The 23,713-nt window shown below is 45.0% G+C and overlaps 1 protein-coding gene across 1 annotated transcript in view; it reads left to right on the top strand.

The window, feature by feature from the left end:
• Nucleotides 1-408: 408 nt before the first annotated feature.
• The window catches only part of LOC134395761 (zinc finger protein 721-like), a 223,061-nt gene continuing 199,756 nt past the window's right edge, over nt 409-23,713 (top strand). Inside the window, exons 1-2 of the mRNA XM_063121925.1 lie at nt 409-415; nt 825-2,222. Coding sequence (XP_062977995.1) covers nt 409-415; nt 825-2,222 — 1,405 coding nt within the window. The remainder of the gene's footprint in view (nt 416-824; nt 2,223-23,713) is intronic.

Raw genomic sequence — 23,713 nt, 5'->3', positions numbered from 1 at the left:
TCGATCATCCCAGAGTGCAGGACACGGAATAATGGGCTGAGTTACAGGAAGCCAGATTCCGGCTTTATATCAGGAAAAACTTCCTAACTGTTAGAGCAGTATGATAATGGAACCAGTTGCTTAGGGAGCTGGTAGGCTCTCCCATACTAGAGGCCTTCAAGAGGCTGCTGAACAACCATCTGTCAGGTATGCTTTAAGTTGGATTCCAGCACTGAGCAGAGGGGTTGGTCTCGATGGCCTTGCAGGCCCCTTCTAACTCCGCTATTCTATGATTGTGTGAACCCTGCTCTGGACAGTTTGTTTTCCATTTTGTTATACAACAAGACAGCAGGACAAACTTCATATTGAAATTTAGCTCTGTAAAACACAATACTACAACCCAGTGAGATGATCTAGGAGGATGCCATGATGGAGGGTTTCCATAGCCCCTGAGACATTCAGAAGAACCATTAGGGTTGAATTGCCACTGTCCAGTCCTGAGTTAAATAATCGGCTAGGACAAAATGGCAGATTTTAAGTTCCATTTGTTTTTATAGTATTTTATGTTGTTCATTTATTGTTTGAGCTACTTTGAAAGAGTTATTATATACAAAGGAAAGCACTGTATGATACTCTAGTTGTTAGTTCGATTGAGAATCGATTGAACTGCCGAGAGAACTTCGGCTATTGGGGGGTATAGAGATGCAATAAATAAATAAATCATCAGAGGGTTTTTAATATATCTGGAAGGATCTGCCTCTGCATTTTTTATCCTGTTAATCAAATCAGCAAACTGTTTCGTTTGTTCCCTGTTTCGTAGAGGATTTCTGTTTTTATTCTTTCAGGTCATTGCACGATCAGCAACAAAACTGGCAGGAACAAGAAAAAGAAAAGTGAAGGTCTTTTTGAACGAAGTAATAGGAATGCCCACACTGGGAAGACCCAGAGGAAAAGCTCTCAGTATATAAAGACTCAGAAGATTCGCCTCACCAAACGTCAACAGTTTTACACAGAAGACAAAAGATTAAAATGCTTGGAGGGGGAAAAGCAATTCAGTTCCAACTCAGAACTTAACCAACATCGAAGGATTCACTCAGGTGAAAAGCCCTACAAATGCCTAGAGTGTGGAAAGGGCTTGGCTTGCAGCACACACCTTAAGCTGCATCAGAGAACACACACAGGGGAGAAGCCCTATGAATGTCTAGAGTGCGGAAAGAGCTTTGATCACAGGGCAAACCTTAGGCTGCATCAAAGAACACACACAGTGGAGAAGCCCTATCAATGCCTAGAATGCGGAAAGAGCTTCAGTCAGAGTGGCAACCTTAATAAACATCAAAGAATTCACACAGGGGAGAAGCCCTATGAATGTCTGGAGTGCGGAAAGAGGTTTGCTTGCAGCACACACCTTAAGCTGCATCAAAGAACTCACACAGGGGAGAAGCCCTATCGATGCCTAGAATGCGGAAAGAGCTTCAGTCAGAGTGGCAACCTTAATAAACATCAAAGAATTCACACAGGGGAGAAGCCCTATCGATGCCTAGAATGCGGAAAGAGCTTCAGTCAGAGTGGCAACCTTAATAAACATCAAAGAATTCACACAGGGGAGAAGCCCTATGAATGTCTGGAGTGCGGAAAGAGGTTTGCTTGCAGCACACACCTTAAGCTGCATCAAAAAATTCATACAGGGGAGAAGCCCTACAAATGCCTAGAGTGCAGAAAGAGCTTTGCTTGCAGCACAAGCCATAAGCAGCATCAAAGAATTCATACAGGGGAGAAGCCCTACAAATGCCTAGAGTGCAGAAAGAGCTTTGCTCACAACAAAAGCCTTAAACTGCATCAAAGAACTCACTCAGGAGAAAAGCCCTACAAATGCCTAGAGTGCGGGAAAAACTTTCCTAGCAGAACAAACCTTAAGCAGCATCAAAGAATTCATACAGGGGAGAAGCCCTACAAATGCCTAGAGTGCGGAAAGAGCTTTGCTCGCAGCACGCACCTTAAGCTGCATCAAAGAACTCATACAGGGGAGAAGCCCTATAATTGCGTAGAGTGCGGAGAGAGCTTTGCTCACAGCACAAGCCTTAAGCTGCATCAAAGAACTCACACAGGGGAGAAGACCTACAAATGCCTAGAGTGCAGAAAGAGCTTTGCTTGCAGCACACACCTTAAGCTGCATCAAAGAATTCATACAGGGGAGAAGCCCTATAAATGCCTAGACTGCGGAAAGATCTTTGCTCAAAGCACAGATTGTAAGAAACATCAAAGGACTCACACAGGGGAGAAGCCCTACAAATGCCTGAAGTGCAAGAAGAGCTTTAGTCAGAGCAGCCACCTTAATCAACATAACAGAATTCACACAGGGGAGAAGCCCTATGAATGCCTGGAGTGCGCAAAGACATTTGCTTACATCACAGAGCTTAAGAAACATCAAAGAATTCACACAAAGCAGAAGCCATAGAAGTGCTCAGAGGTTGGAAAGCAATGGATACTGATGTTTTTATATTTCTTATGGTTTTAAAATTTTGTATACTTTTTAATATTTACTTTTTTTAACTTTTGCAAACCGCCCTGAGTGCTTTGGCTATGGGGCGGTATATAAATTTAATAAATAAATAAAATTCAATCACAGATTGCACACTCTCTCTTGTGAAATGATCCATTCAGATGAGAAGCGATATGAATCCATTGTATGTGGAAAGCGCTTTTTATCGCTTCAAAGGATTCACACAGGAGAAAAGATCTTTCAGTGCTCTTGAGTGTCAACTCCAGGACCTACTCTTGATTTTGTTTTTGCTCCAAGTGGTGAGAGGGGCAGCCTGAGGATTGGTGGGGTCCGAGTAACCCCATTGTCATGGTCAAATCATTTTCTGGTGAGATTTGAACCCTTGGCGTTACTTCCCCACTGGACTGATGGAATCCAACAGATTTCTGAATGCTCTTGGGGATTTTCCAGTGGAGAGAGCTGGTGATTCGAATTAGGCCCTTATGTCACTGGGGAACAGTGAGATGCAGAGGACCATCAATGTGATTGCCCCTGAGTGCCCTCTCCAGCCCTGTAGATCCCGGGCTGCTCCTTGGTATTCTGGGGAGCTGCGGGCAATGTAATAGGCTGTGCAGGAGCTAGCGTGCAAATGGTGTAAGACCCGAAGCGAAGCATGTAATCGTCCCTATTCTGTGGCATTGTGGTCAGCAAAATGGGCTTATTTTGCTGTCTCCGTTGTGTCCTTCGGTAGCCATCCAGGGGAACTCTTCTAGGTGGTCCGTTGAGTGTTAACACCCTCCCCAGCCAATGGGGCTCATTGCCTGTCAAAGACCCGCTGTGACCTTTTTGGATCGCACTTTGAATGCAGAATCGCTTGTCTCCGCAGCAGGCTTGACGCTGTTGTTAGTGCAGCTCCAGTCGAAGTGTCTGATGGCCCCCGCTGCCCAATTGCCAACTGCGCCCTTATTTGGACAGGGACAGCCCAGCTACAGTGATCCATGCTCTGACAACCTCTCGGTTGGATTACTGCAATGCATTATACGTTGGGCAGCCTTTGAAAACGGTCCAGTCACGGGACTGAATCAGCTTTGGTCGCCCTGATGGATGACCTTTGTCGAGAGAGGGACAAGGGGGAGTGCAGCCATGCTTATTCTGCTCCATCTCTCATCATATTTTGTTAACATCAACCATAGTATCGTCCTGGATCGACGGTCTCTGGGCGGTTTACATGGCTTCTCCACTTTTGGAAAGGGCAAAGTTGAGCTGTACGTCACCAACCACGATATCAGTGTCCATTAGCTGTCAGTGCCACCTCCTCCCACTCCCTAATGCACCCACAACCCACGGTGGTACAGGCATTGGTGACCTCAAGAATGGATTACTGTAACACACTGTATGTGGGACTGCCCTTGAAGCTGCTCCAGAACCTGCAGCTAGTGCAGAATGCTGCAGCTCGGATGTTTTCTGGAGCTGCCTCTTTCCAGCATGTAACTCCTCTGCTGAGGGAACTGCACTGGCTGCCTATTCGCTACCGGGCCAGGTTGAAGGTTCTTGTACTTGTGTACAAACCCTGAACAACTTGGAACCAGGATAACTGAGAGAGAGCGTCTTCTCCCCTACCAACCTGCCCAGTCATCTGAGGTCATCCTAGGGCGTAAGAACATAAGTGCCATGCTGGATCAGACCCAGGTCCATCTAGTCGAGCACTCTGTTTGCTCAGTGGCCAACCAGTCATTGGCCAGGGATGAACAAGGTAGGACATGGTGCAAGAGCACCCTCCCAGCCATGTTCCCCAGCAACTGGTGCACACAGGCTTACTGCCTCGAATACTGGAGACAGCTCACAACGATCAGGGCTAGTAGCCATGGACAGCCTTCTCCTCCAGGAATTTATACAACCCCCTTCCAAAGCCATTTAAAATGGTGGCCATCGCTACATCTTGCGGCAGTGAGTTCCATAATTTAACTGCGCTGTGTGAAGAAGTTCTTACTTTTATTTGTCCTGGATCTCCCACCAATCAGCTTCATGGGATGACTCCGGGTTCTAGTATTTTCAGAGAGGGAGAAAAATGTCTCCCTATTCACATTCTCCACACCTGGCATCCTTTTGTACAGCTCTATCATGTCTCCCCTTAGCCTCCTCTTCTCTAAGATGAACAATCCCACTTAATGTCACCTTCCCTCATAGGGGAGATGCTCCAGCCCCTTGATCATTTTAGTTGCCCTTTTCTGCACTTTTTCCAGCTCTATAATATCCTCTTTTAGGTGTGATGACCAGAGCTGTACACAGTACTCTAAGTGTGGTCACACCATAGATTTGCATAAAGGCAGTATGATACTGGCCGTTTTATTCTCAATTCCTTTTCTTATCATGCCTAACATGGAATTTGCATTCTTTACAGCGGCCGCACACTGGGTGCACATTTTTGTCGAGCCGTCCATGCTCCTGGTGGTTCCACATGGACCCATCTTCCGACTGGAGCCCACCAAGGGCAGAGCCTTCAGCGTGGTGGCCCCCCTCCTAGGGAATCCCCTGCATCTGGAGGTCAGGCAGGCACCAACTTTGTATTCCTTCAGTCATTCCAGGACGCCTTCCCTTGATGACCAGCCATGGTCCACTTTGCATTTTGCTTTTCTTTTTATTAAAAAAAACTATTTTAAAGCATTTTTATTGTTTTTATTTTGTTTTATCTTTTACAACCACTCCAAAATTTTGATTGAGGAGTGGTATAAAAATATTACAAATAAAATAAAAAGAAATGCACCCCTGAACTGTATGCCATGAACAGGAGTTTCGTTCACAAAGGCAAACTGAGCTGACCGCAGCTTTCTCTTCCCAGCCTTCCCCACAACCGTGTTTGCTATGGACCAGAGGTTGGAGGGAGGGAAGGGCCACCCACACCCAGAAGCTTAGTTGTTTAGTGTTTGTGCTTTTATTATTATTATTATTGGCTTTGTTTTAAAAAATCAAATATTTATTCCTAATGTTACAGATTTACAAAACTTGTAATTATTTGAAATGCAATGCAACTTGTTTACCCAAAAAATCTGTGTTTATTTGGTTTGTGGGTGGAGCCAAGGAGTGGGACTTTGAAGATCATCGAAGCATAGAATAGTAGAGTTGGAAGGGGCCTACAAGGCCATCAAGTCCAACCCCCAACTCAATGCAGGAACCTACCCTAATGCATCCCTGACAGATGTTTGCCCAGCTGCCTCTTTTAGGCCTCTAGTGTGGGAGAGCCCACAACCTCCCTAGGTCACTGGTTCCATTGTTGTACTGCTCTAACAGCCAGGAAGTTTTTCCTGATGTCCAGCGGGAATCTGGCTTCCTTTAACTTGAGCCTGTTATTCCGTGTCCTGCACTCTGGGCTGATCGAGAAGAGATCCTGGCCCTCCTCTCTGTGACAACCTTTTAAGTATTTGAAGAGTGCTATCATGTCTCCCCTCAATCTTCTCTTCTCCAGGCTAAACATGCCCAGTGCTTTCAGTCTCTCCTCATAGAGCTTTGTTTCCAGTTCTGGATGCCTGAACTAGATTGGGAAGAGAGATACATAGAATATCATAGAATAGCAGAGTTGGAAGGGGCCTCTAATGCCATCAAGTCCAACCCCCTGCTCAATGCAGGAATCCACCTTAATGTATTTTTGAGAGTAGATTGGAACTGTAGTTGGACTGTAGTACAGGAGCATTGACTACTCAATTTGGGGAAGAGGGGAATGTCATCTAAACTTGGGAAAACGGGGTCTAGGCTTATTTGTTTACCTGTGTGTATTTCTTTTGATTTCTGGAAATCATCCTACAGTGTTCAAAGCCATATTAAAACAAGCGCTCAACAAAAAATATGACTTTTCAATTATAATATTGGGATAGTTTACACACTACCCCACCATCCATCACCCTATGCAATATACCTGTGTTCTCCGAGCTGGTTTTCCCATGACCCAGTGCCATGACATCACAAGCCCTCCAGACCCTCTTCCTGTGCTTCCTCTGAAAATGCCTGACCTGTAATATGCTTTACAACTCATTCGTCAACACCAGTGTGGTGTAGCGGCTAAGGTGCTGGACTGGGAGTCGGGAGATCCGGGTTCTAGTCCCCACTCTGCCATGGAAACCCACTGGGTGACTTTGGGCCAGTCAGACTCTCAGCCCGACCTACCTCACAGGGTTGTTGTTGTGAGGATAAAATGGACAGGATTATGTACGCCGCTTTAGGTTTCTTAAGGAGGAGAAAAGGTGGGTTATAAATATAATAAATAAATAAACTTAGGGAGATTCTTAATAATTAAGACACAGTGATCTCCGTATATGAAAGGCAGCCTCCTCTCACACACACTGTAAATCCTGAATGGGCAACCTTTTGTCCTACAAGGCCTGACGGGGTAGGAAGAAATGAATCTGGGAAAGGCTGAACCTGACACACCAAAGGAGAGCAGCTTTTGTCTTGCAGAGAGATCCTCTGGACAGCTGAGGAGGGTGCAGGGTTTGCTTGGAGGTCATGGAGACTGACCCCCAAACACAGACACCTGGAGACGGACCTGAGGAATCTGCCAGCCTGGCTGTGAGCTTACTGATGTTGCGGAATCCCCCTGGGGGCTTGAGCCCTGCCACCCCCTGTAGTTTACTGGTGGGCAGATGGAAACGTGTCGGCTGGCCCAGGTAAGTGCCCCCACCCCTTTGGGGCATGTCCCTTTCTGAAATTAACAAATGTGGAGAGCATCTTTGGACAGGTAACCTTTATTAACCTCAAGACACAGGACTAACACTTAAACATTTCAGAGTGCATTGTTGCTGCTAGGGGGAGGATTACTGTGGCTTTCTCACTGGGCGGGGGGCAGGTGCTTTAGGCTCACGCAGGAGTTCCCACAGAGTGGGTGAACACAGTGGCAAGAGACTCTACCAAACTTCCCCCAGTGTTTCTCCAGCTGCTTTCTCATTGATGATTTCATGCTGTTCTTGTGCAAGGGAAGGGTCATAGCCTGGCATGGGGCAGGGCAGGGCAGCGCTGCCCCATAGCAATCTTGCTCCGATGAGTCCTGCCTGATTTGCCTCTTCGGTGGCATAGCTGGCGTTGGTGCAACTGTCTCCTGCTGCCTTTCCTTCATGCGCTGCTAAACGAATGGCCACTAAAGAATCCATAATGCCGAACTGTGGCTTCTTCCACGCCCTTAGGCTTTTTGAGCAGTGCCTTCCTTGCTGAAGAAAATGTGAAGCCGGGCATCGCTTTCCACCCTCTGAGCCCTTATAGGGCTTCTCCCCTCTGTGAATTCTTTCATGTGATTTAAGATGCGTACTGCGAGCAAATCTCCTTCCGCACTCTAGAGCATCTCGCCTGTGTGGATGTTTGATGTGCTTTAGGAGTCACACTCTTGATAGAAACTCTTTCCACATTGGGCCTGTTCAGAAGACACCTTGATCCATGGCTTTAACCATGGTGGCTAAGCCAGAAAGCCCAGCTGTGTTCAGAAGACACCTTGATCCATGGCTTTAACCATGGTGGCTAAGCCAGAAAGCCCGGCTGTGTTCAGAAGACACCTTGATCCATGGCTTTAACCACGGTGAACCAGATACCTAGGAAGGTGGTGGGCTCTCCCACACTAGAGGCCTTCAAGAGGCAGCTGGAAAACCACCTGTCAGGGATGCTTTAGGGTGGATTCCTGCATTGAGCAGGGGGTTGGGCTTGATGGCCTTATAGGCTCCTTCTAACTCTACTATTCTATGATTCTATGATATCAGCAGGGCTACATGGTCCCATGTGCCTGGGTGTACATTCTGAAAGTCTTCCTTGATCTTGGGTCTTGTGTTGGTGTTTCTCTAACACAGGTCCCACCAAGCTCACCTTTCACCTGTTGCGCACCCATGTCAGAAGAAGGTGCCTCATCTGTGAGTTCTCACAAACATGTTTTTCTGCAGCTGCATATTGAGCCACATGAAGAGTCTAGTTGGGGAGGGGCTGATGCTGTCCCTAACGATAATCAAAGACATAGTGATTTATTTTTTACTCTTGCCAATGCTCAAGAGAGCTTCCTGGAGATTGCCTTTGAGACCATCATCAACATCATGGGCAACGTCAGGCAACTTCTTGCACCGAACAAGAAACGTTTGGTGGATAAAACAGCTCCTGGGCAACTAAGAGCTTTAGGCTGAGATCCAGGGCAGGCTGGGATGACCATGCCTGTGTTGCGCTTTTATACATCCAACTCTCCCATGGCTCAGAACCCATCATATCTACAAAGATATCACCGTGTCAGTCTTGCAAGACTTTTCTGGCTCCTTAGCTCTCTATGGAGGTGAAAGGAGCCTTCACAACGGAGGAGTTGGCAAGCAAACAGACCAAGAATGATATCACTGCTACCGCTGCTGCTTCTTCTTCTGCTGCCTCATGCGGTTGCCAAGATTCAGAAGACAAAATGTCCTTGGAATATGATTAGAAATGGAGCTTCCAATTATTACCGGCCAGGAGACTACCTCATCAGTGGAGTCATATCTTCACAATATTTTCAGTCTCAACAACCGTACATCTTCTCTGAGTCCCCTCTAACCAGGCGTGATCTGTACGTAATGATGATTTAATACTTCTCCCTGCATGTAACCCTCATTGTCCCCTAGAGTTTACCCATATTTCCTGCAACCCTTGATCATCTGAGGTAAATCACTCTCCCCATTTCCCCCTTCCCGGTTGTGCCTTTTGATGGATAATTTGGAGCATCATTAACATAGAATCATAGAATAGCAGAGTTGGAAGCGGCCTACAAGGCCATCGAGTCCAACCCCCTGCTCAATGCAGGAATCCACCCTAAAGCATCCCTGACTGGTGGTTGTCCATCTGCCTCTTGAAGGCCTCTAGTGTGGGAGAGCCCACAACCTCCCCAGGTAACTGATTCCATTCTTGTACTGCTCTAACAGTCAGGCAGTTTTTCCTGATGTCCAGGAAAATGCCTCACTTAATAGATTAGAGAGAAAACTAGGTTAATTTTTAAATTTAATTCAGGTTTGAGGTAGACTCTTCTTGCCGTTGGAGGCTCTATTTTTGAAGTTTTTCTGGTATGAACAGGTTGCTTATCAGGAAGCAACAGCTGGTTGTCCAGCTGCCTCTTGAAGGCCTCTAGTGTGAGAGAGCCCACAACCTCACCAGGCAACTGATTCCATTGTCGTACTGCTCTAACAGTCAGGCAGTTTTTCCTGATGTCCAGCTGGAATCTGGCTTCCTTTAACTTGAGCCCATTATTCCGTGTCCTGCACTCTGGGAGGATCGAGAAGAGATCCTGGCCCTCCTCTGTGTGACAACCTTTTAAGTCTTTGAAGAGTGCTCTCATGTCTCCCCTCAATCTTCTCTTCTCCAGGCTAAACATGCCCAGTTCTTTCAGTCTCTCTTCATAGGGCTTTTACCCCAGACCCCTTATCGTCCTGGTTGCCCTCTTCTGAACACGCTCCAGCTTGTCTGCGTCCTTCTTGAATTGTGGAGCCCAGAACTGGACGCAATACTCTAGGTGAGGCCTAACCAGGGCCGAATAGAGAGGAACCAGGACCTCCCGTGATTTGGAAGCTATACTTCTATTAATGCAGCCCAAAATAGCAGTAAGACTGTATTGCATTGCATTGGCTGCCTGTATGTTTCCGAGCCTGATTTAAGGTGCTGGTTTTGACCTATAAAACTTTACACGGCTTGGGACCACAATACCTGATGGAACGCCTCTCCCAACATGAACCTACCTGAACATTACATTCAACATCTACTGTAAGGTGCCTACTCCGAAGGAAGCTTGGAGGATGGCAACAAGAGAGAGGGCCTTCTCTGTGGTCTCCCCCCTACTGTGGAATAATCTCCCTGACACCTGGCACCAACATTGTCATCTTTTCAGCACCAGGTCAAGACTTTTCACTTCTCCCAAGCATTTAGAAATATGTAATGAGCCTGGGTCTGTTATTTTGGCTCATCATTTCTAAAGTTGATGTAGTGGTTTTAAATGTATGTGGATTTTGCATGTTTTTGTGGTTTTTAATTTTTGTATGTATTTTTTAAATGTTTTGTCTTATGTGAACTGCCCAGAGAGCTTTGGCTATGGGACGGTATATAAATGCAATAAATAATAATAATAATAATAATAATAATAATAATAAATAGTGTATTGAGTTCAGTGAAATCACATAGGGCAGGATAATTTGGGCTCCCTTGCGTCGTTTCAACCATGAGATGAACTCCCACACTCCTATGATTTTAAAAACTATGACAAGTCACAGAATGTAACTAGGGTGGTTCTTTCTTGTAGGTGATTTAGACTCAAACACCATCACAAAGTTTGCCCCTCCGCTCCCATTTATTATAAGGTAACAGATGTAACTGGGTGTATCTGAGTTGCAGCTATTCTATAGTAAGGAGAAGGAAATCCATCATTGTGCAATTGGCCATTTAGGGAGAGGATGAATGCTTAGTTGGTGTTCCTTGGTGTGAGAATCAGTGTGTTAGTTTCAGGTATTTTCCTGTGATAGTTTGGAAGGCAAGTGATTTTTTCCCCTTCCCTAGTCGTCATATGACATAACATTTTTCACTGTATCAGAGGAACTAATATCCCATGTCTGACAAGTCCGTTGCAATCTTCTCCCAGGGAGAAAAATGAATGATAAAGCAACTGTTGTTCTGCGTTGAATGCCGGTCTCTCCTTTACTGCCGAGTGCAATTATAGTTTGAGATAACGATTTGTTAGCTTTCAATTTGTCAGTTAGACCTAGAACTTCATCTCTTGCCACCATTATCTGAGGAACTATCAGTTCCGCAGACTCCCTTCCTGAAAATCTGAATTCAGGAAGATCCATCTTCCCTACTCTGCAGTGGAGACAATTGAAAAGAATTTCTCTGTTGTCTCCTTATCCTCTTTAAGTATTCCTTTAGCTCCATCATCATCCAATGATCCAATTGCTCTCCTGCTTCTGATGTTTCTTAACAATTATTTATTGTTAGCGTTAATGTTACTATTTTGTCTTGCCTCCTCCTCCTCCTCCTCCTCTGTCGGCATCTTCTTCTTTTTCTCCTCCTCTCCTCCTCCTCCTCCTCTGTAGTCTTCTTCTTCTTCTCCTCCTCCTCCTCCTCCTCCTCCTCCTCCTCCTCCTCCTCCTCCTCCTTCTCCTCCTCCTCCTCCTCCTCTGTCATCATCTTCTTCTTCTTTTTGTCCTCCTCTTTTTCTTCTTCTTCTTCTTCTTCTTCTTCTTCTTCTCCTCCTCCTCCTCCTCCTCCTCCTCCTCCTCCTCCTCCTCCTCCTTCCATCCCTTATTGTCTGCTTGCATTTCCTTTTCACAAGTTTGTATTACTTTATGTTCTCCTTGTTTGGTCAGATCTACACCAAGCAAGATATGACACCTTGAAAACAGGTTGAAAACTGTATATGGGCCCCAACAGTTGTCACTACTGTTACAAACCACTCTAAAGCAGGAGCCCGTCTACACTTGTCTAGATGAAACGTAACAACTTGGCAGAGATGACGTCAGCAGTCACGTGATGGTGTTGTTGTTACGTTTCTTCTGACTTTTAAAACCGTTCCACTTTCTGTTAAAATCGTTTTAAAACTAACAATGTGCCCCAACCTTTCGTTGTATTCAATGCCGTCTTTCAAAGTCATGTCTCGTGACCATGGTCTTTGCTTCCTGATTAGGACAAGTGAGGGCTTTTCTAGGGGAGGGAGAGCTGGCACAACGCGAAGAGGGGGAGGGGGAGGGGGAGGGGGAGGGAGGGCGGTGAAAGAAGGGACAGAGGCTTAATTTTTTAAAAAAACCGCTTATCTTTCGGGGCGCACGTGGCCCCTTTAAGACGCTGCAGGGCTTCCCTCGTCCCTACGCGTCGCCCCGCCTCCCTGCCGGCTTATCCCGGCAGGTCTAGCTCAGAGTCACCGGAAGAAGGAGGTTTACTTCAGAGCCGGTATGAGCATAATGAAGAACGTTCTAAAGAAGAGTGTGCCGGGGTAAAACGATAGAAGAAAAGGTATTTCGATTGACTGGGCTCAAGTTGCATTTTGTAACGTAGCAAGGGAGGACGCAACAATGCACTTAAACAACGGTGTAATGAATAGTGTACATCCTGCCCTTTAGCATAGAACCTGCCTTCTGTTTTTTTCTGAAAGAAGCCTTTTTTATCTAATACATTCCTTAGCACCACTTGTCAGCTATACTGGTGACCTCTTTATTTTAACCCTACTGCAACTTCCTCACTGCTGTGCACATCAGATGATTTTACTTGCACAAGTGAGATGCAAAGAAAGGTCCTTGTAGTATCCTAATAATTTGTTACAGTCAGTGATGTCTACGCACCTTTTCTCCTTCCTCTCTGAAGGCATTTCTTTTTTTCTTTTATAATTATTTATTGTTTCATAGTTCTGGTTATAAGAGCCAAATAATACATCACCTATGTACATTCAGAGTTCATACAAGCTTGGATGTAGGGTGTGGAACATTGATTGATTTAATTTAATTCCATTTAAATTCAATTCAATTCAATTCAATTCAACAATTCAAGAAGGACGCAGACAAGCTGGAGCGGGTTCAGAGGAGGGCAACCAGGATGATCAGGGGTCTGGAAACAAAGCCCTATGAAGAGAGACTGAAAGAACTGGGCATGTTTAGTCTGGAAAAGAGAAGATTGAGGGGAGACATCATAGCACTCTTCAAATACATCAAAGGTTGTCACACAGAGGAGGGCCAGGATCTCTTCTCGATCCTCCCAGAATGCAGGACACGGAATAACGGGTTCAAGTTAAAGGAAGCCAGATTCCAGCTGGACATCAGGAAAAACTTCCTGACTGTTAGAGCAGTGCAACAATGGAATCAGTTACCTTGGGAGGTTGTGGGCTCTCCCACACTAGAGGCCTTCAAGAGGCAGCTGGACAACCATCTGTCAGAGATGCTTTAGGGTGGATTCCTGCATTGAGCAGGGGGTTGGACTCGATGGCCTTGTAGGCCCCTTCCAACTCTACTATTATATGATTCTATGATTCTTATTTAATTTAATTTAGGCCCCCCCTGGAACAAAATCTCAATACCCATTCACCTATGTTTTGCATAGTTCTATATATGCCGATGGGGGTGCGATCCCATCTTCTTCTTTATTCACTCAGGACTTAGCTAGACCAGGCTATATCCTGGTGTGAACCCCAGGATCGTCCTCGTGTGTCCAGATGACGAACAGGAGATCCCAGGATTGGGGAGGGATCATCCCTCCCTTGCCCCGGGATACAGCCCTACCCTTTGGGCCCGGTTTTTCCGCTGTCTCAAGCTGAGCCAGAGACCACAGAGCATGTGGCCTGTTTCCGTGGGTTTACCCGGCTTTGCACGATTACTCGCATGGAGCTGGGAGCCACGCACAGGGTGCAGCGCTACTCAGAGCCCATCGGGGGTAGGGTGGGGGGAGCAGGGAAAGTAGTTAATTTTTTTTAAAAAAAATTACCTTTGCACACGAGCATTTGTGCACTCTGTACCCTTTAAAAATATTTTTAAAATGACAGGCGCGACGCCACTCTTCCTGAGGTCATCGCACCTTACGTGTAAACGAGGGCAAGATCTTGCATTAATGGCAACGCGAGGTCTCCCCTCATCTCCCCTGGACTTTCAGGTAGGTCTAGCTAAGGCCAGTGTTAATGAATTTCCTCCATACCCTCTCAAATTTATCTTCACTTCGTTGTCCTCGGACTTTCATCCGTTTTTGTGCCAGCTTTTCTAGAAGGGCAATCTGCCAAGCCCTTTGATACCAAAGGGCAACCAGGATGATCAGGGGTCTGGAAACAAAGCCCTATGAAGAGAGACTGAAAGAACTGGGCGTGTTTAGCCTGGAGAAGAGAAGATTGAGGGGAGACATGAGAGCACTCTTCAAATACATCAAAGGTTGTCACACAGAGGAGGGCCAGGATCTCTTCTCGATCCTCCCAGAGTGCAGGACACGGAATAACGGGCTCAAGTTAAAGGAAGCCAGATTCCAGCTGGACATCAGGAAAGACTTCCTGACTGTTAGAGCAGTACGACAATGGAATCAGTTGCCTGGTGAGGTTGTGGGCTCTCCCACACTCGAGGCCTTCAAGAGGCAGCTGGACAACCATCTGTCAGGGATGCTTTAGGGTGGATTCCTGCATTGAGCAGGGGGTTGGACTCGATGGCCTTGTAGCCCCCTTCCAAATCTACTATTCTATGATTCTATGAATTATCAGTATGAAGCCCTTTGCCATCCTTCCAATCTAGCTGCTGTAATAGGTGGCTTATTAATTCCTTATTTAAGAGCTTGATATCAAGTCCCTTAAATAAATTTAACAGAGCTAAATGAGAAGATGGATGGACGCATTGTCTGGTTATCGAACTAATCTCCTGCAACACTTGTTTCCAAAAAAACACTCGTCTTAGGGCAAGACCTAAGGGTTTTGTTTTTGTTTTTAAAAAAGGTTGTGTACTCTCAAGGAATTCAGCATGGTGCAATAGTATATCCACTCCTTGTCTACATACATACAAACCGTTATGTGAGGACCTGGTCTGATGAACCGCCCAAGGAGCTTCATCTGTTGGGCGGTATAAAAATGCAATAAATAAACAATAAATAAATGCCTATATTGCCAGAAAATGCTTTATTTTTTTTTTAAAAAAATATTATAGTACTTTTATTCCGCCATTTAGCCCAAAAGGCTCTCAAGGTGGCTTACAAATATACTTCTTAAGACAGCCCCTGCCCACAGGCTTACAATCTAAAAAACATGACATTAAAGAAAAGGGGATTGGGAAGGAGGAGGAAAAAAAGTGTTTTGTTTTATGTTGTTGTAGTTTTAAAGGAAGGGGCATTCTGTTTTTATTAAATGGGGATGATAGTGTGACTGATGTGTTTTTATTTATTGCTTTGCAGTTTGCTAGGTTCAAGGTACTGGCACATGTTGTCCTTCTTGTTTGCTATTCAGGAGATCAACCGGAACCCCAGGCTCTTACCAAACATCACCCTGGGCTACGACATCTACGAGAGCCATTTTGATGGAAGAACAACTTCCTATGCCATGTTACAGCTGCTTGCTGGCAGGGAAAACCACTTTCCAAATTACAGCTGTGGGAGAAAGAACAGCCTGCTGGCTATCCTTGAAGGCGCTGAACCTGACCTCTCCATCCTTATTTCATCCATGTTGAGCATCTACAAAATCCCACAGGTATGAATTCATAGAATTATAGAACAGCAGAGTTGCAAGGGGCCTACAAGGCCATTGAGTCCAACCCCCTGCTCAATGCAGGAATCCACCCTAAAGCATCCCTGACAGATGGCTGTCCAGCTGCCTCTTGAATGCCTCTAGTGTGGGAGAGCCCACAACCTCCCTAGGTAACTGATTCCGTTGTCGTACTGCTCTAACAGTCAGGAAGTTTTTCCTGATGTCCAGCTGGAATCTGGCTTCCTTTAACTTGAGCCCGTTATTCCGTGTCCTGCACTCTGGGAGGATCAAGAAGAGATCCTGGCCCTCCACCTGCACGTTTGTCCCTCGTTACTTCCTCGTTTGAAAGAGGAAGTAAACAAGGTGCATGTGGCCCATTCTGTGGGCCGTTTTGACCCCGCTGCTTCTCCTGGGGCTTGTCTATATGGCTTCTTTACCCCCACCTAAATGTGCATATTCACGTTTACATGACGCAGCCGTCCATTCGGCTCAACGCTGGGTTTTAACTGCAATAATGCGCATCTACGCATTCACAATTTACTGCGACTTTTCGATCGGGTCCAAGTTTGCAGCGCGTTATGGCTGTGTGTCTTTAAGGGAGTTATGTCAGATCTTGACATGTGGGCGGAGCTTTGAGGGTAGGATAATGTGATTGGCCCATTTCCCGATTTTGCACCAATCTGCTGCCTCCTTCATTCGCACCGATTTTAGTTTGAAGCTTCTTAATACAAATTCATTCCTCTACTTCAGTGGTTCCCAATTAGCTAAGTACTGTGGACCCCTTGTTTTTCAAATGCCAAGCCATTGAACACCCTACTTTTGAAATTTTTTGTTATCTCTATGGTAGTTACCTGTGCAAAGCATTTTTTTTGGGGGAAATAAGGGGTAGGCCCTAATAAGCAAAGTATTTTAGGGATACTAAAAACAGACCATAAGATTTGTGATATTTGTGATGTTACCACGCAAAAATGACAACGATTTAGTTAGGTATATAAAGACGAATTTAATTTTACTAACGCCTGGTTTACAATTGAACAAATTATGACCTGTCTAGCAGCTACTAAACCTAAATGTGATGGGAGAAATCATGCCTCTTTTTGTCCCAAACAATCCCTTCCACATCCCATTCAATATTTCCTACTTTTAATCTCAAATCTGGATCAACATTGAGCCGATTTCTATGCTTGTTCTTCATATAACAAAATGTTAAAAATGTTTGTTCACAAAGATATGTGGAACAAAAGGGAACTAGATGTTTCAAAGCTTTTTCACCTAACTTCTTATAATCAGGAACACCTTCACTCAGAATCGGTCCAGTCTATATTCTTTGAAAAATGATTTCAATGAACCATCACAAGTCACGTCAACAAGTGCATCTTGCTCTTCCGCAGATAGAGTTGTTAGTCGTACATCACCACATTCAAAAGGATTCCTTCTCCATGAGTTTTCAGGATTAGGTGCAGGGAAATAATCTCTGAAGCTGGTCGCTAAATCCCGCAGGTGCTCAGTGATGTTATATTTTACTTCTGGTAGGACTTCGTCGTCAGTGGACTCCAGAAATGAATGGTGAATATGTGAATGTTGCCACGGCCCCCCTGGGTGGGTTACGCAGACCCCCTCTGGTCCGCGGACCACCAATTGGGAAACTCTACTCTATTTATATATATATTCCTTTCCCTCTGTAGCCACCCCTCCACCCCTGCTCCTGGTTCGTGGAGGCTGTTTCTTTGAATTTCCTTATGAGGAGCAATGGGAACAAAGCAGGAAACAGGCAGCCAGCCTCCTTCCTTTCCCTCTGTAGCCTCATCCCCGCCCCCACTCTCACTCAGTTTGTGTGTATATTAGTCTACAGAGCTCCACAGGTAAGATTTATAGCTTCGTTGGCTTCTACTCTTTATCAGTGTATATGGGATAATGCGACAATATGCATGTGCACATTAATAACTCACTATAAAAAATAATAATTCAGGATTATTGCTGCTGCAGTGTGACGCTTTTTACCTACATTTGATCCAGTGAGAAATTGGGGTTTTATTTCATGAGTAGCTATTCCACTGGAGAGCCTTGTGTGGTGCAGAGCAGTAAAGCAGCAGTTTCTGCAGCTGAAACTCTCCCCACAGCCTGAGTTCGATCCCAGCGGAAGCTGGTTTCAGGCAGCCGGCTTAGGTCGAGTCAGCCTTCCATCCTCCCGAGGTTGGAAAAATGAGTACCCAGCTAGCTGGGGGAAAGGTAATAACGGCCAGGGAAGGCAACGGCAAACCACCCCGCTATAACGCCTGCCAAGAAAACGTCAGTGAAAGTTGGCGTCCCTCAAAGAGCCAGTAATGACTCAGTGCTTGCACGAGAGGTTCCTTTCCTTTATCCCACTGGAAATAGAGACAACTTCCATCTTTATCTTAAGTTGGACTTTTTTGTTGAACAAAGGAGGATAGAAGGGGCGGGAGGTGTGTGGGAGGCAGACGACATCGTGAGAGAGACCTGTGAAAATCCGGGAGTGCCCGGTAAAGAACACTGGTCAGATGGAGCTCATGAAGCCCACCATGGGCATTGATGGCAGACATTTTGAATGATACTAATAATTTCAATATCTTACCTTTATTCTGAAAACAAAACAATGAAAAACATCTTTCTCTTTCTTTCCTCGCTAGATCAGCTACGGCTTTGCTGCTCATGTTCTTAATGATAGAACTCAGTTCCCTTTTGTCTACCTGATGGCCCCAAAGGAAGAAACCCAATACCTGGGGATTGTTGAACTGCTGTTGTTCTTTGGATGGACCTGGATTGCTCTCTTTGCTCCAGACACTGACAATGGTGAGGGGTTCAGGAGGGCCTTGGCACCTCTGATGGCCAGTGGTGGGATTTGTGTTGCCTTCTCAAAAAGACTACCACGGAAAAACATATATGAAATGTCCCAGAGTGACCTGTCCATCGTGTGGAAACAAGCCAATGTAGTTGTTTACTATGCAGACTCGCACTATGGCTGTGGCCCAATTGTCTTGATACAAAGAATGCTTGAACAGCAACAAACTGCAGCCAAAGTCTGGATCACAACAACTTTTCAGGACATCAACCTCAGCTTGTCTTTTGAAGATAATGAATTCCTGTTGCTTCATGGTTCTTTGTCCTTTGTGGTGAAGAGCAAAAAAAGGATGGAAAATGACTACTACCAACCATACTCCTTTGCTAATGAACGGTTTTGGAGGAATTCCTTTCACTGTTTCTATTCAAACCACGTCTTATCCATGAAAAGCTGGACAGGATACACTCAGAAGCAGAAACTGATGGCGCTGCCCCAGGAGGAGATAGAGAGAGTCCTGACTCAAGACTGCTTCAGTACTTTCAACAGTGTGCAAGCTGTGGCTCATGCCTTAAGTGCTGTATATTCATCTCAAACCAAGCAGATATTGATGGTGGGTGGAAGAGACAGCGTTGGACATCAAAGGCTGCACCCATGGATGGTATTCCCTGTTCCTTTTGCAACACCATTGCAATGGGTGAAAGACTTGGGTGAAGATGACTGAACACCTGTTAGAGCACATAGAATCATAGAATAGTATAGCTGGAAGGGGCCTCTATGGCCATCGAGGATTGTATTGAGGGACCAACATAGGCCATTTCCTGCCCACACTGCCACAGTAGGATGATTACTGGAGCATGTTCAGAGGAGGGCAACGCAAATGATCAGGCGTCTGGAAACAAAGCCCTATGAAGAGAGACTGAAATAGCTGGGCATGTTTAGCCTGGAGAAGAAAAGACTGAGGGGAGACATGATAGCACTCTTCAAATACTTGAAAGGTTGTCACACAGAGGAGGGCCAGGATCTCTTCTCGATCCTCCCAGAGTGCAGGACATGGAATAACGGGCTCAAGTTACAGGAAGCCAGATTCCAGCTTCTGCAGCTGAAACTCTCCCCACGGCCTGAGTTCGATCCCAGCGGAAGCTGGTTTTAAGCAGCCGGCTCGGGTCGACTCAGCCTTCCACTCTCCTGAGGTCGGTAAAATGAGTACCCAGTTAGCTGGGGGAAAGGGAATAACGGCTGGGGAAGGCAATGGCAAACCACCCCGCTATAAGGCCTGCCAAGAAAACGTCAGCGAAAGCTGGCGTCCCTCCAAGCGCCAGTACTGACTCAGTGCTTGCACGAGAGGTTCCTTACCTTTCCATACTATGTTTTTAATCAGTATTTTATGTATTTTATGCTTGCTGTTGTTCTGCACCTCAATCCAATCAGAGAGGCAGGTAAGAAATAAATGATGATGATGATGATGATGATGATATATGTAACACCTGAAACAGAAAAAGAACTTAACACAATTGTGATTGTGAAAAACCAATGACTGACAGCCACACACACTTTGCAGCCATGTCAGAGGAGATTGGGGAGGGCTCGGATATTGAATCTGCTTTCATGTTTGCTAAATGCTGCTTCCCTTCTTTCGCATTCTAGCTTCATGCTTCCTTAAGAGAAGTCCACCTTTCTAATATTTCCATGAATGGACTGTATTTGGATGAGAATGGGAACCTGGAAGCTGACTTTGATATTGTGAATTGGGTGCTATTTCGCAACAGGACTAAGGGTAGAATGACTGTTGGGAGTGTGACGAGGGAGACATCCCTGGACGTAAAGCTCACCATTAACCCAGAAGCCATTGTGTGGTCCAGGCATTTTAATGGGGTAGGGGAAATTATTTGAGTCACATATTTGGCTTTAGATATCAGTTAAGCTCTAACTTCGAGGCTCGACTTCTGCAATGCGCTCTACATAGGGCTACCTTTGTGCCTAGTCCGGAAACTTCAACTATTGCAAAATATGGCAACCAGGTACACCTGGCAACCAGGTACACCTGGGGGGGACCACACTACATCAGTTTTAAAAACTCTTCACTGGCTGCCAATTAGTTTCCGGGTGAAGTATAAAGTGTTGGTTATCACTTTTAAAGCCCTACATGGTTTGGGGCCAGGCTACCTGAGGGATCACCTTCTCCCATACAAATAAAATGTAATAAGGTAATAAATAAATAAATAAATAAATAAATAAATATTAATGATAATATGTGGAGTAATAGATATGAGGTTTTAAGTATATTACTATGCAAAGTTATCTGGAAATAAGTCTCACTGAGCATTGTGTAACATTGAGTAAATATGTGCTGGTATTAACATTTATAGCCCTAAATGGCTTGGGGCCAGGCTATCTGAAGGAATGTCTCCTCTGATATGTACCTGCCTGGACCCTAAGGTCACCTACAGGGGCCCTTCTCCGTGAGCCCCTGCCAAAGGAAGTGAGGCAGGTGGCTACCAGGAGGAGGGCCTTCTCTGCTGTGGCACCCCAGCTGTGGAATGAGCTCCCTAAGGAGGTTCGCTTGGCACCTACATTACATTCTTTTAGATGCCAGGTGAAGACCTTTTTATTCTCCCATTATTTTAACAGTCCATAAATTAATTTTAACTTTGCTGTTTGAAATTTGTATTTTTGCGTTGCTGCTGTTTTTATCTTGGTTGTGCTTTTATACTGTATTTTATATTATGGTTTTATACTGTTGTTTTATACTTTGAATTGTCTTAATTTTGTAAACCGCCCAGAGAGCTCTGGCTATTGGGCAGTATAGAAATGCAATAAATAAATAAATAAATGTACAGGATTGAATTGTAAAAGGAATCTTCCTGTAGCAGTCCTGGTTTCAGAATACACATTAGTCTCCATGACTATTCAGCTAAAGTCACATCCAAATCTACAGTTTCGTGGAAGTCAGTCTTTGACTTTTTGAACAATACAACTTGGGCAGCCAGCAACTCATGGATGCAGAGGAATGAATACATAGCTGCAGAAGGAGAAATAATGCAAGCTTGAATCAAACTGAGATCAAAGAGATGGTATAGATGAAGTGAAAAGACAGTGGAAGGTCAGGTCTTCCTCTACTGTTACTTTCTACTGTTAGTTTTTCCCTACCCTGTGCCTGCTTACCCTACCCTGTACCTGTTTGAATTCTCTTCCCCTCCTTATTGTTTTACTATGATTTTATTAGATTGTAAGCCTATGCGGCAGGGTCTTGCTATTTACTGTTTTACTCTGTACAGCACCATGTACATTGATGGTGCTATATAAATAAATAATAATAATAATAATAATAATAATAAGGTTGCAACTCAAAATAGCTCAGAATTCGGCCGGAGAAGAAGCCTTTTCTTCTTATGAGGAAATTGGGCAGAGCAAAGACTGAAGTTTTACCTAGGAACAAACAGACCACAAGTCATGATCTGTTGTTTGCTTCCAGCTTACCCTCCATGCACCCACTCTGTTCCATTGGGCATTCTACACGAGGCTTTTACTTCCGGATTCTTTGCAGGATTGAAATCAGCTCCTTTACATGTGTTTTTGCCCCCCCCCAGGTTTTTTTCTCTGCCTTTTGTTTTGAAGCCGTAGAAAATAAATCTCCTGTGATTGTTTAGCTTGGAAAAAACAAGGCTAAGGGGAGACATGATAGAGCTGTACAAAATTATGCATGGCGTGGAGAATATGGATAGGGAGACATTTTCCTCCCTCTCTCAAAATACTAGAACTCAAAGGGGTCATCCCATGAAGATGATGGGTGTGAGATCCAGGACAAATAAAAGGAAGGACTTCTTCACACAGCACGTAGTTAAATTATGGAACTCACTGCCACAAGATGTAGTGATGGCCACCAATTTTGATAGCTTTAAAAGGGGGTTGGATAGAGTCCTGGAGTCAAAGGCTATCAAGGGCTACTAGCCCTGATGGTTGTGTGCTACCTCCAGTATTCAAGGCAATAAGCCTGTGTGCACCAGTTGCTGGGGAACATGGGCGGGAGGGTGCTGTTGCACCATGTCCTGCTTGTTCATTCCTGGTCAATGGCTGGTTGGCCCCTGTACTAACAGAGTGCTGGACTGGATGGACCCTTGATGTGATCCAGAATCTGGGCACTTCTTACGTTCTTATATGTAACATAAGGCTTGCAATCTGACAGTAACCAGTTTTTTTGGTCGCTGTTTTATCACTGTTGTTTATAATTTCAGTTATTCCAGGATTGTATTTGAGTTTAATTCATTATTTTACATTGTGAGCTTCTCTACTTTTTTTTTTTTTTTTTGAAATCCCACTGCCTTACTGGGGCTTTCTGCTTCAGCTTTCTTTCTGGGATTATCATTGGTGCTGTTACATGGGCGGCCAAGGGCAGCCACATGATTTCAAACTGAATACTTTGTCTCTGTGTGCTCCATTCACTTCCATTTAATTTAATGAGACAGCACCATCTACTGGTGTAATTATTTGACAGCCCAGGGTTTTCATACAGGGAGATCTTACGATTTCCAAGGTAATGCCGCATTATCTCTGTGTTGTTGTTTTTAAATATGAGATTTCCAGGTGATAGTGCAGGAGATGTCCTGGTTGTTGATGACATCCTGTAATGGATCCACAAACTTCTTTGAATGGCCAATCGAGCATGTAATAAATCACTCATTTAGAGAAGCTCGGTATCTTTTAGTTATTATCTGTGCATCACAAATATGCGGATCTGTGCCTGCACAGAGACTCGTTGGGAAACTTCTATAGCTGAGGAATTTTTGGCAGGAACCCTTCTCCACATATCCCTGGTGGGTTCCTTTCTATTCAGTCAATTCCCTTTCAACTGCCTTTGTGACAGCCTCATAGGGAACTTCTCGCATGCTTGAAACAAACAATCAGACCAAAGAGACTTCCCTGCCATGGTGTCCCTGAACAAAGGCCTGGTATGACTTGGGGTCACTAAGACTAGAGATCTCATTGAGTTCTTTCTAAACTCTATGATTCATTTTTAATACACAGAAATGCATGTCACAACTTTTTCCTTGATGCCCCTTCTCTTTCTTGCTAGACTGTGCCTCGTTCTAGATGTGTCAAAAGCTGTCCCCCTGGACATGCCAAGGAGGTCCAGGAAGGAAAGCCACCTTGCTGCTACGCTTGCGCTCCATGTGCAGAAGGGACCATCTCCACTCAGGAAGGTGGGTGACCTCAGAGAAGGGGGTTGCCTTGGAAAATAGGACAAACATTTGAGTCCACCAAATGGTCTCTCCTACCCTCTTTTGATTCTCTCTTATCCCTTCGA

Source organism: Elgaria multicarinata, chromosome 3 (assembly GCF_023053635.1).
Source record: "Elgaria multicarinata webbii isolate HBS135686 ecotype San Diego chromosome 3, rElgMul1.1.pri, whole genome shotgun sequence".
NCBI classification, from domain to species: domain Eukaryota; kingdom Metazoa; phylum Chordata; class Lepidosauria; order Squamata; family Anguidae; genus Elgaria; species Elgaria multicarinata.
The sequence above is the reverse complement of the archived record's forward strand: the minus strand, read 5'-3'. Positions and strand labels throughout refer to the sequence as shown.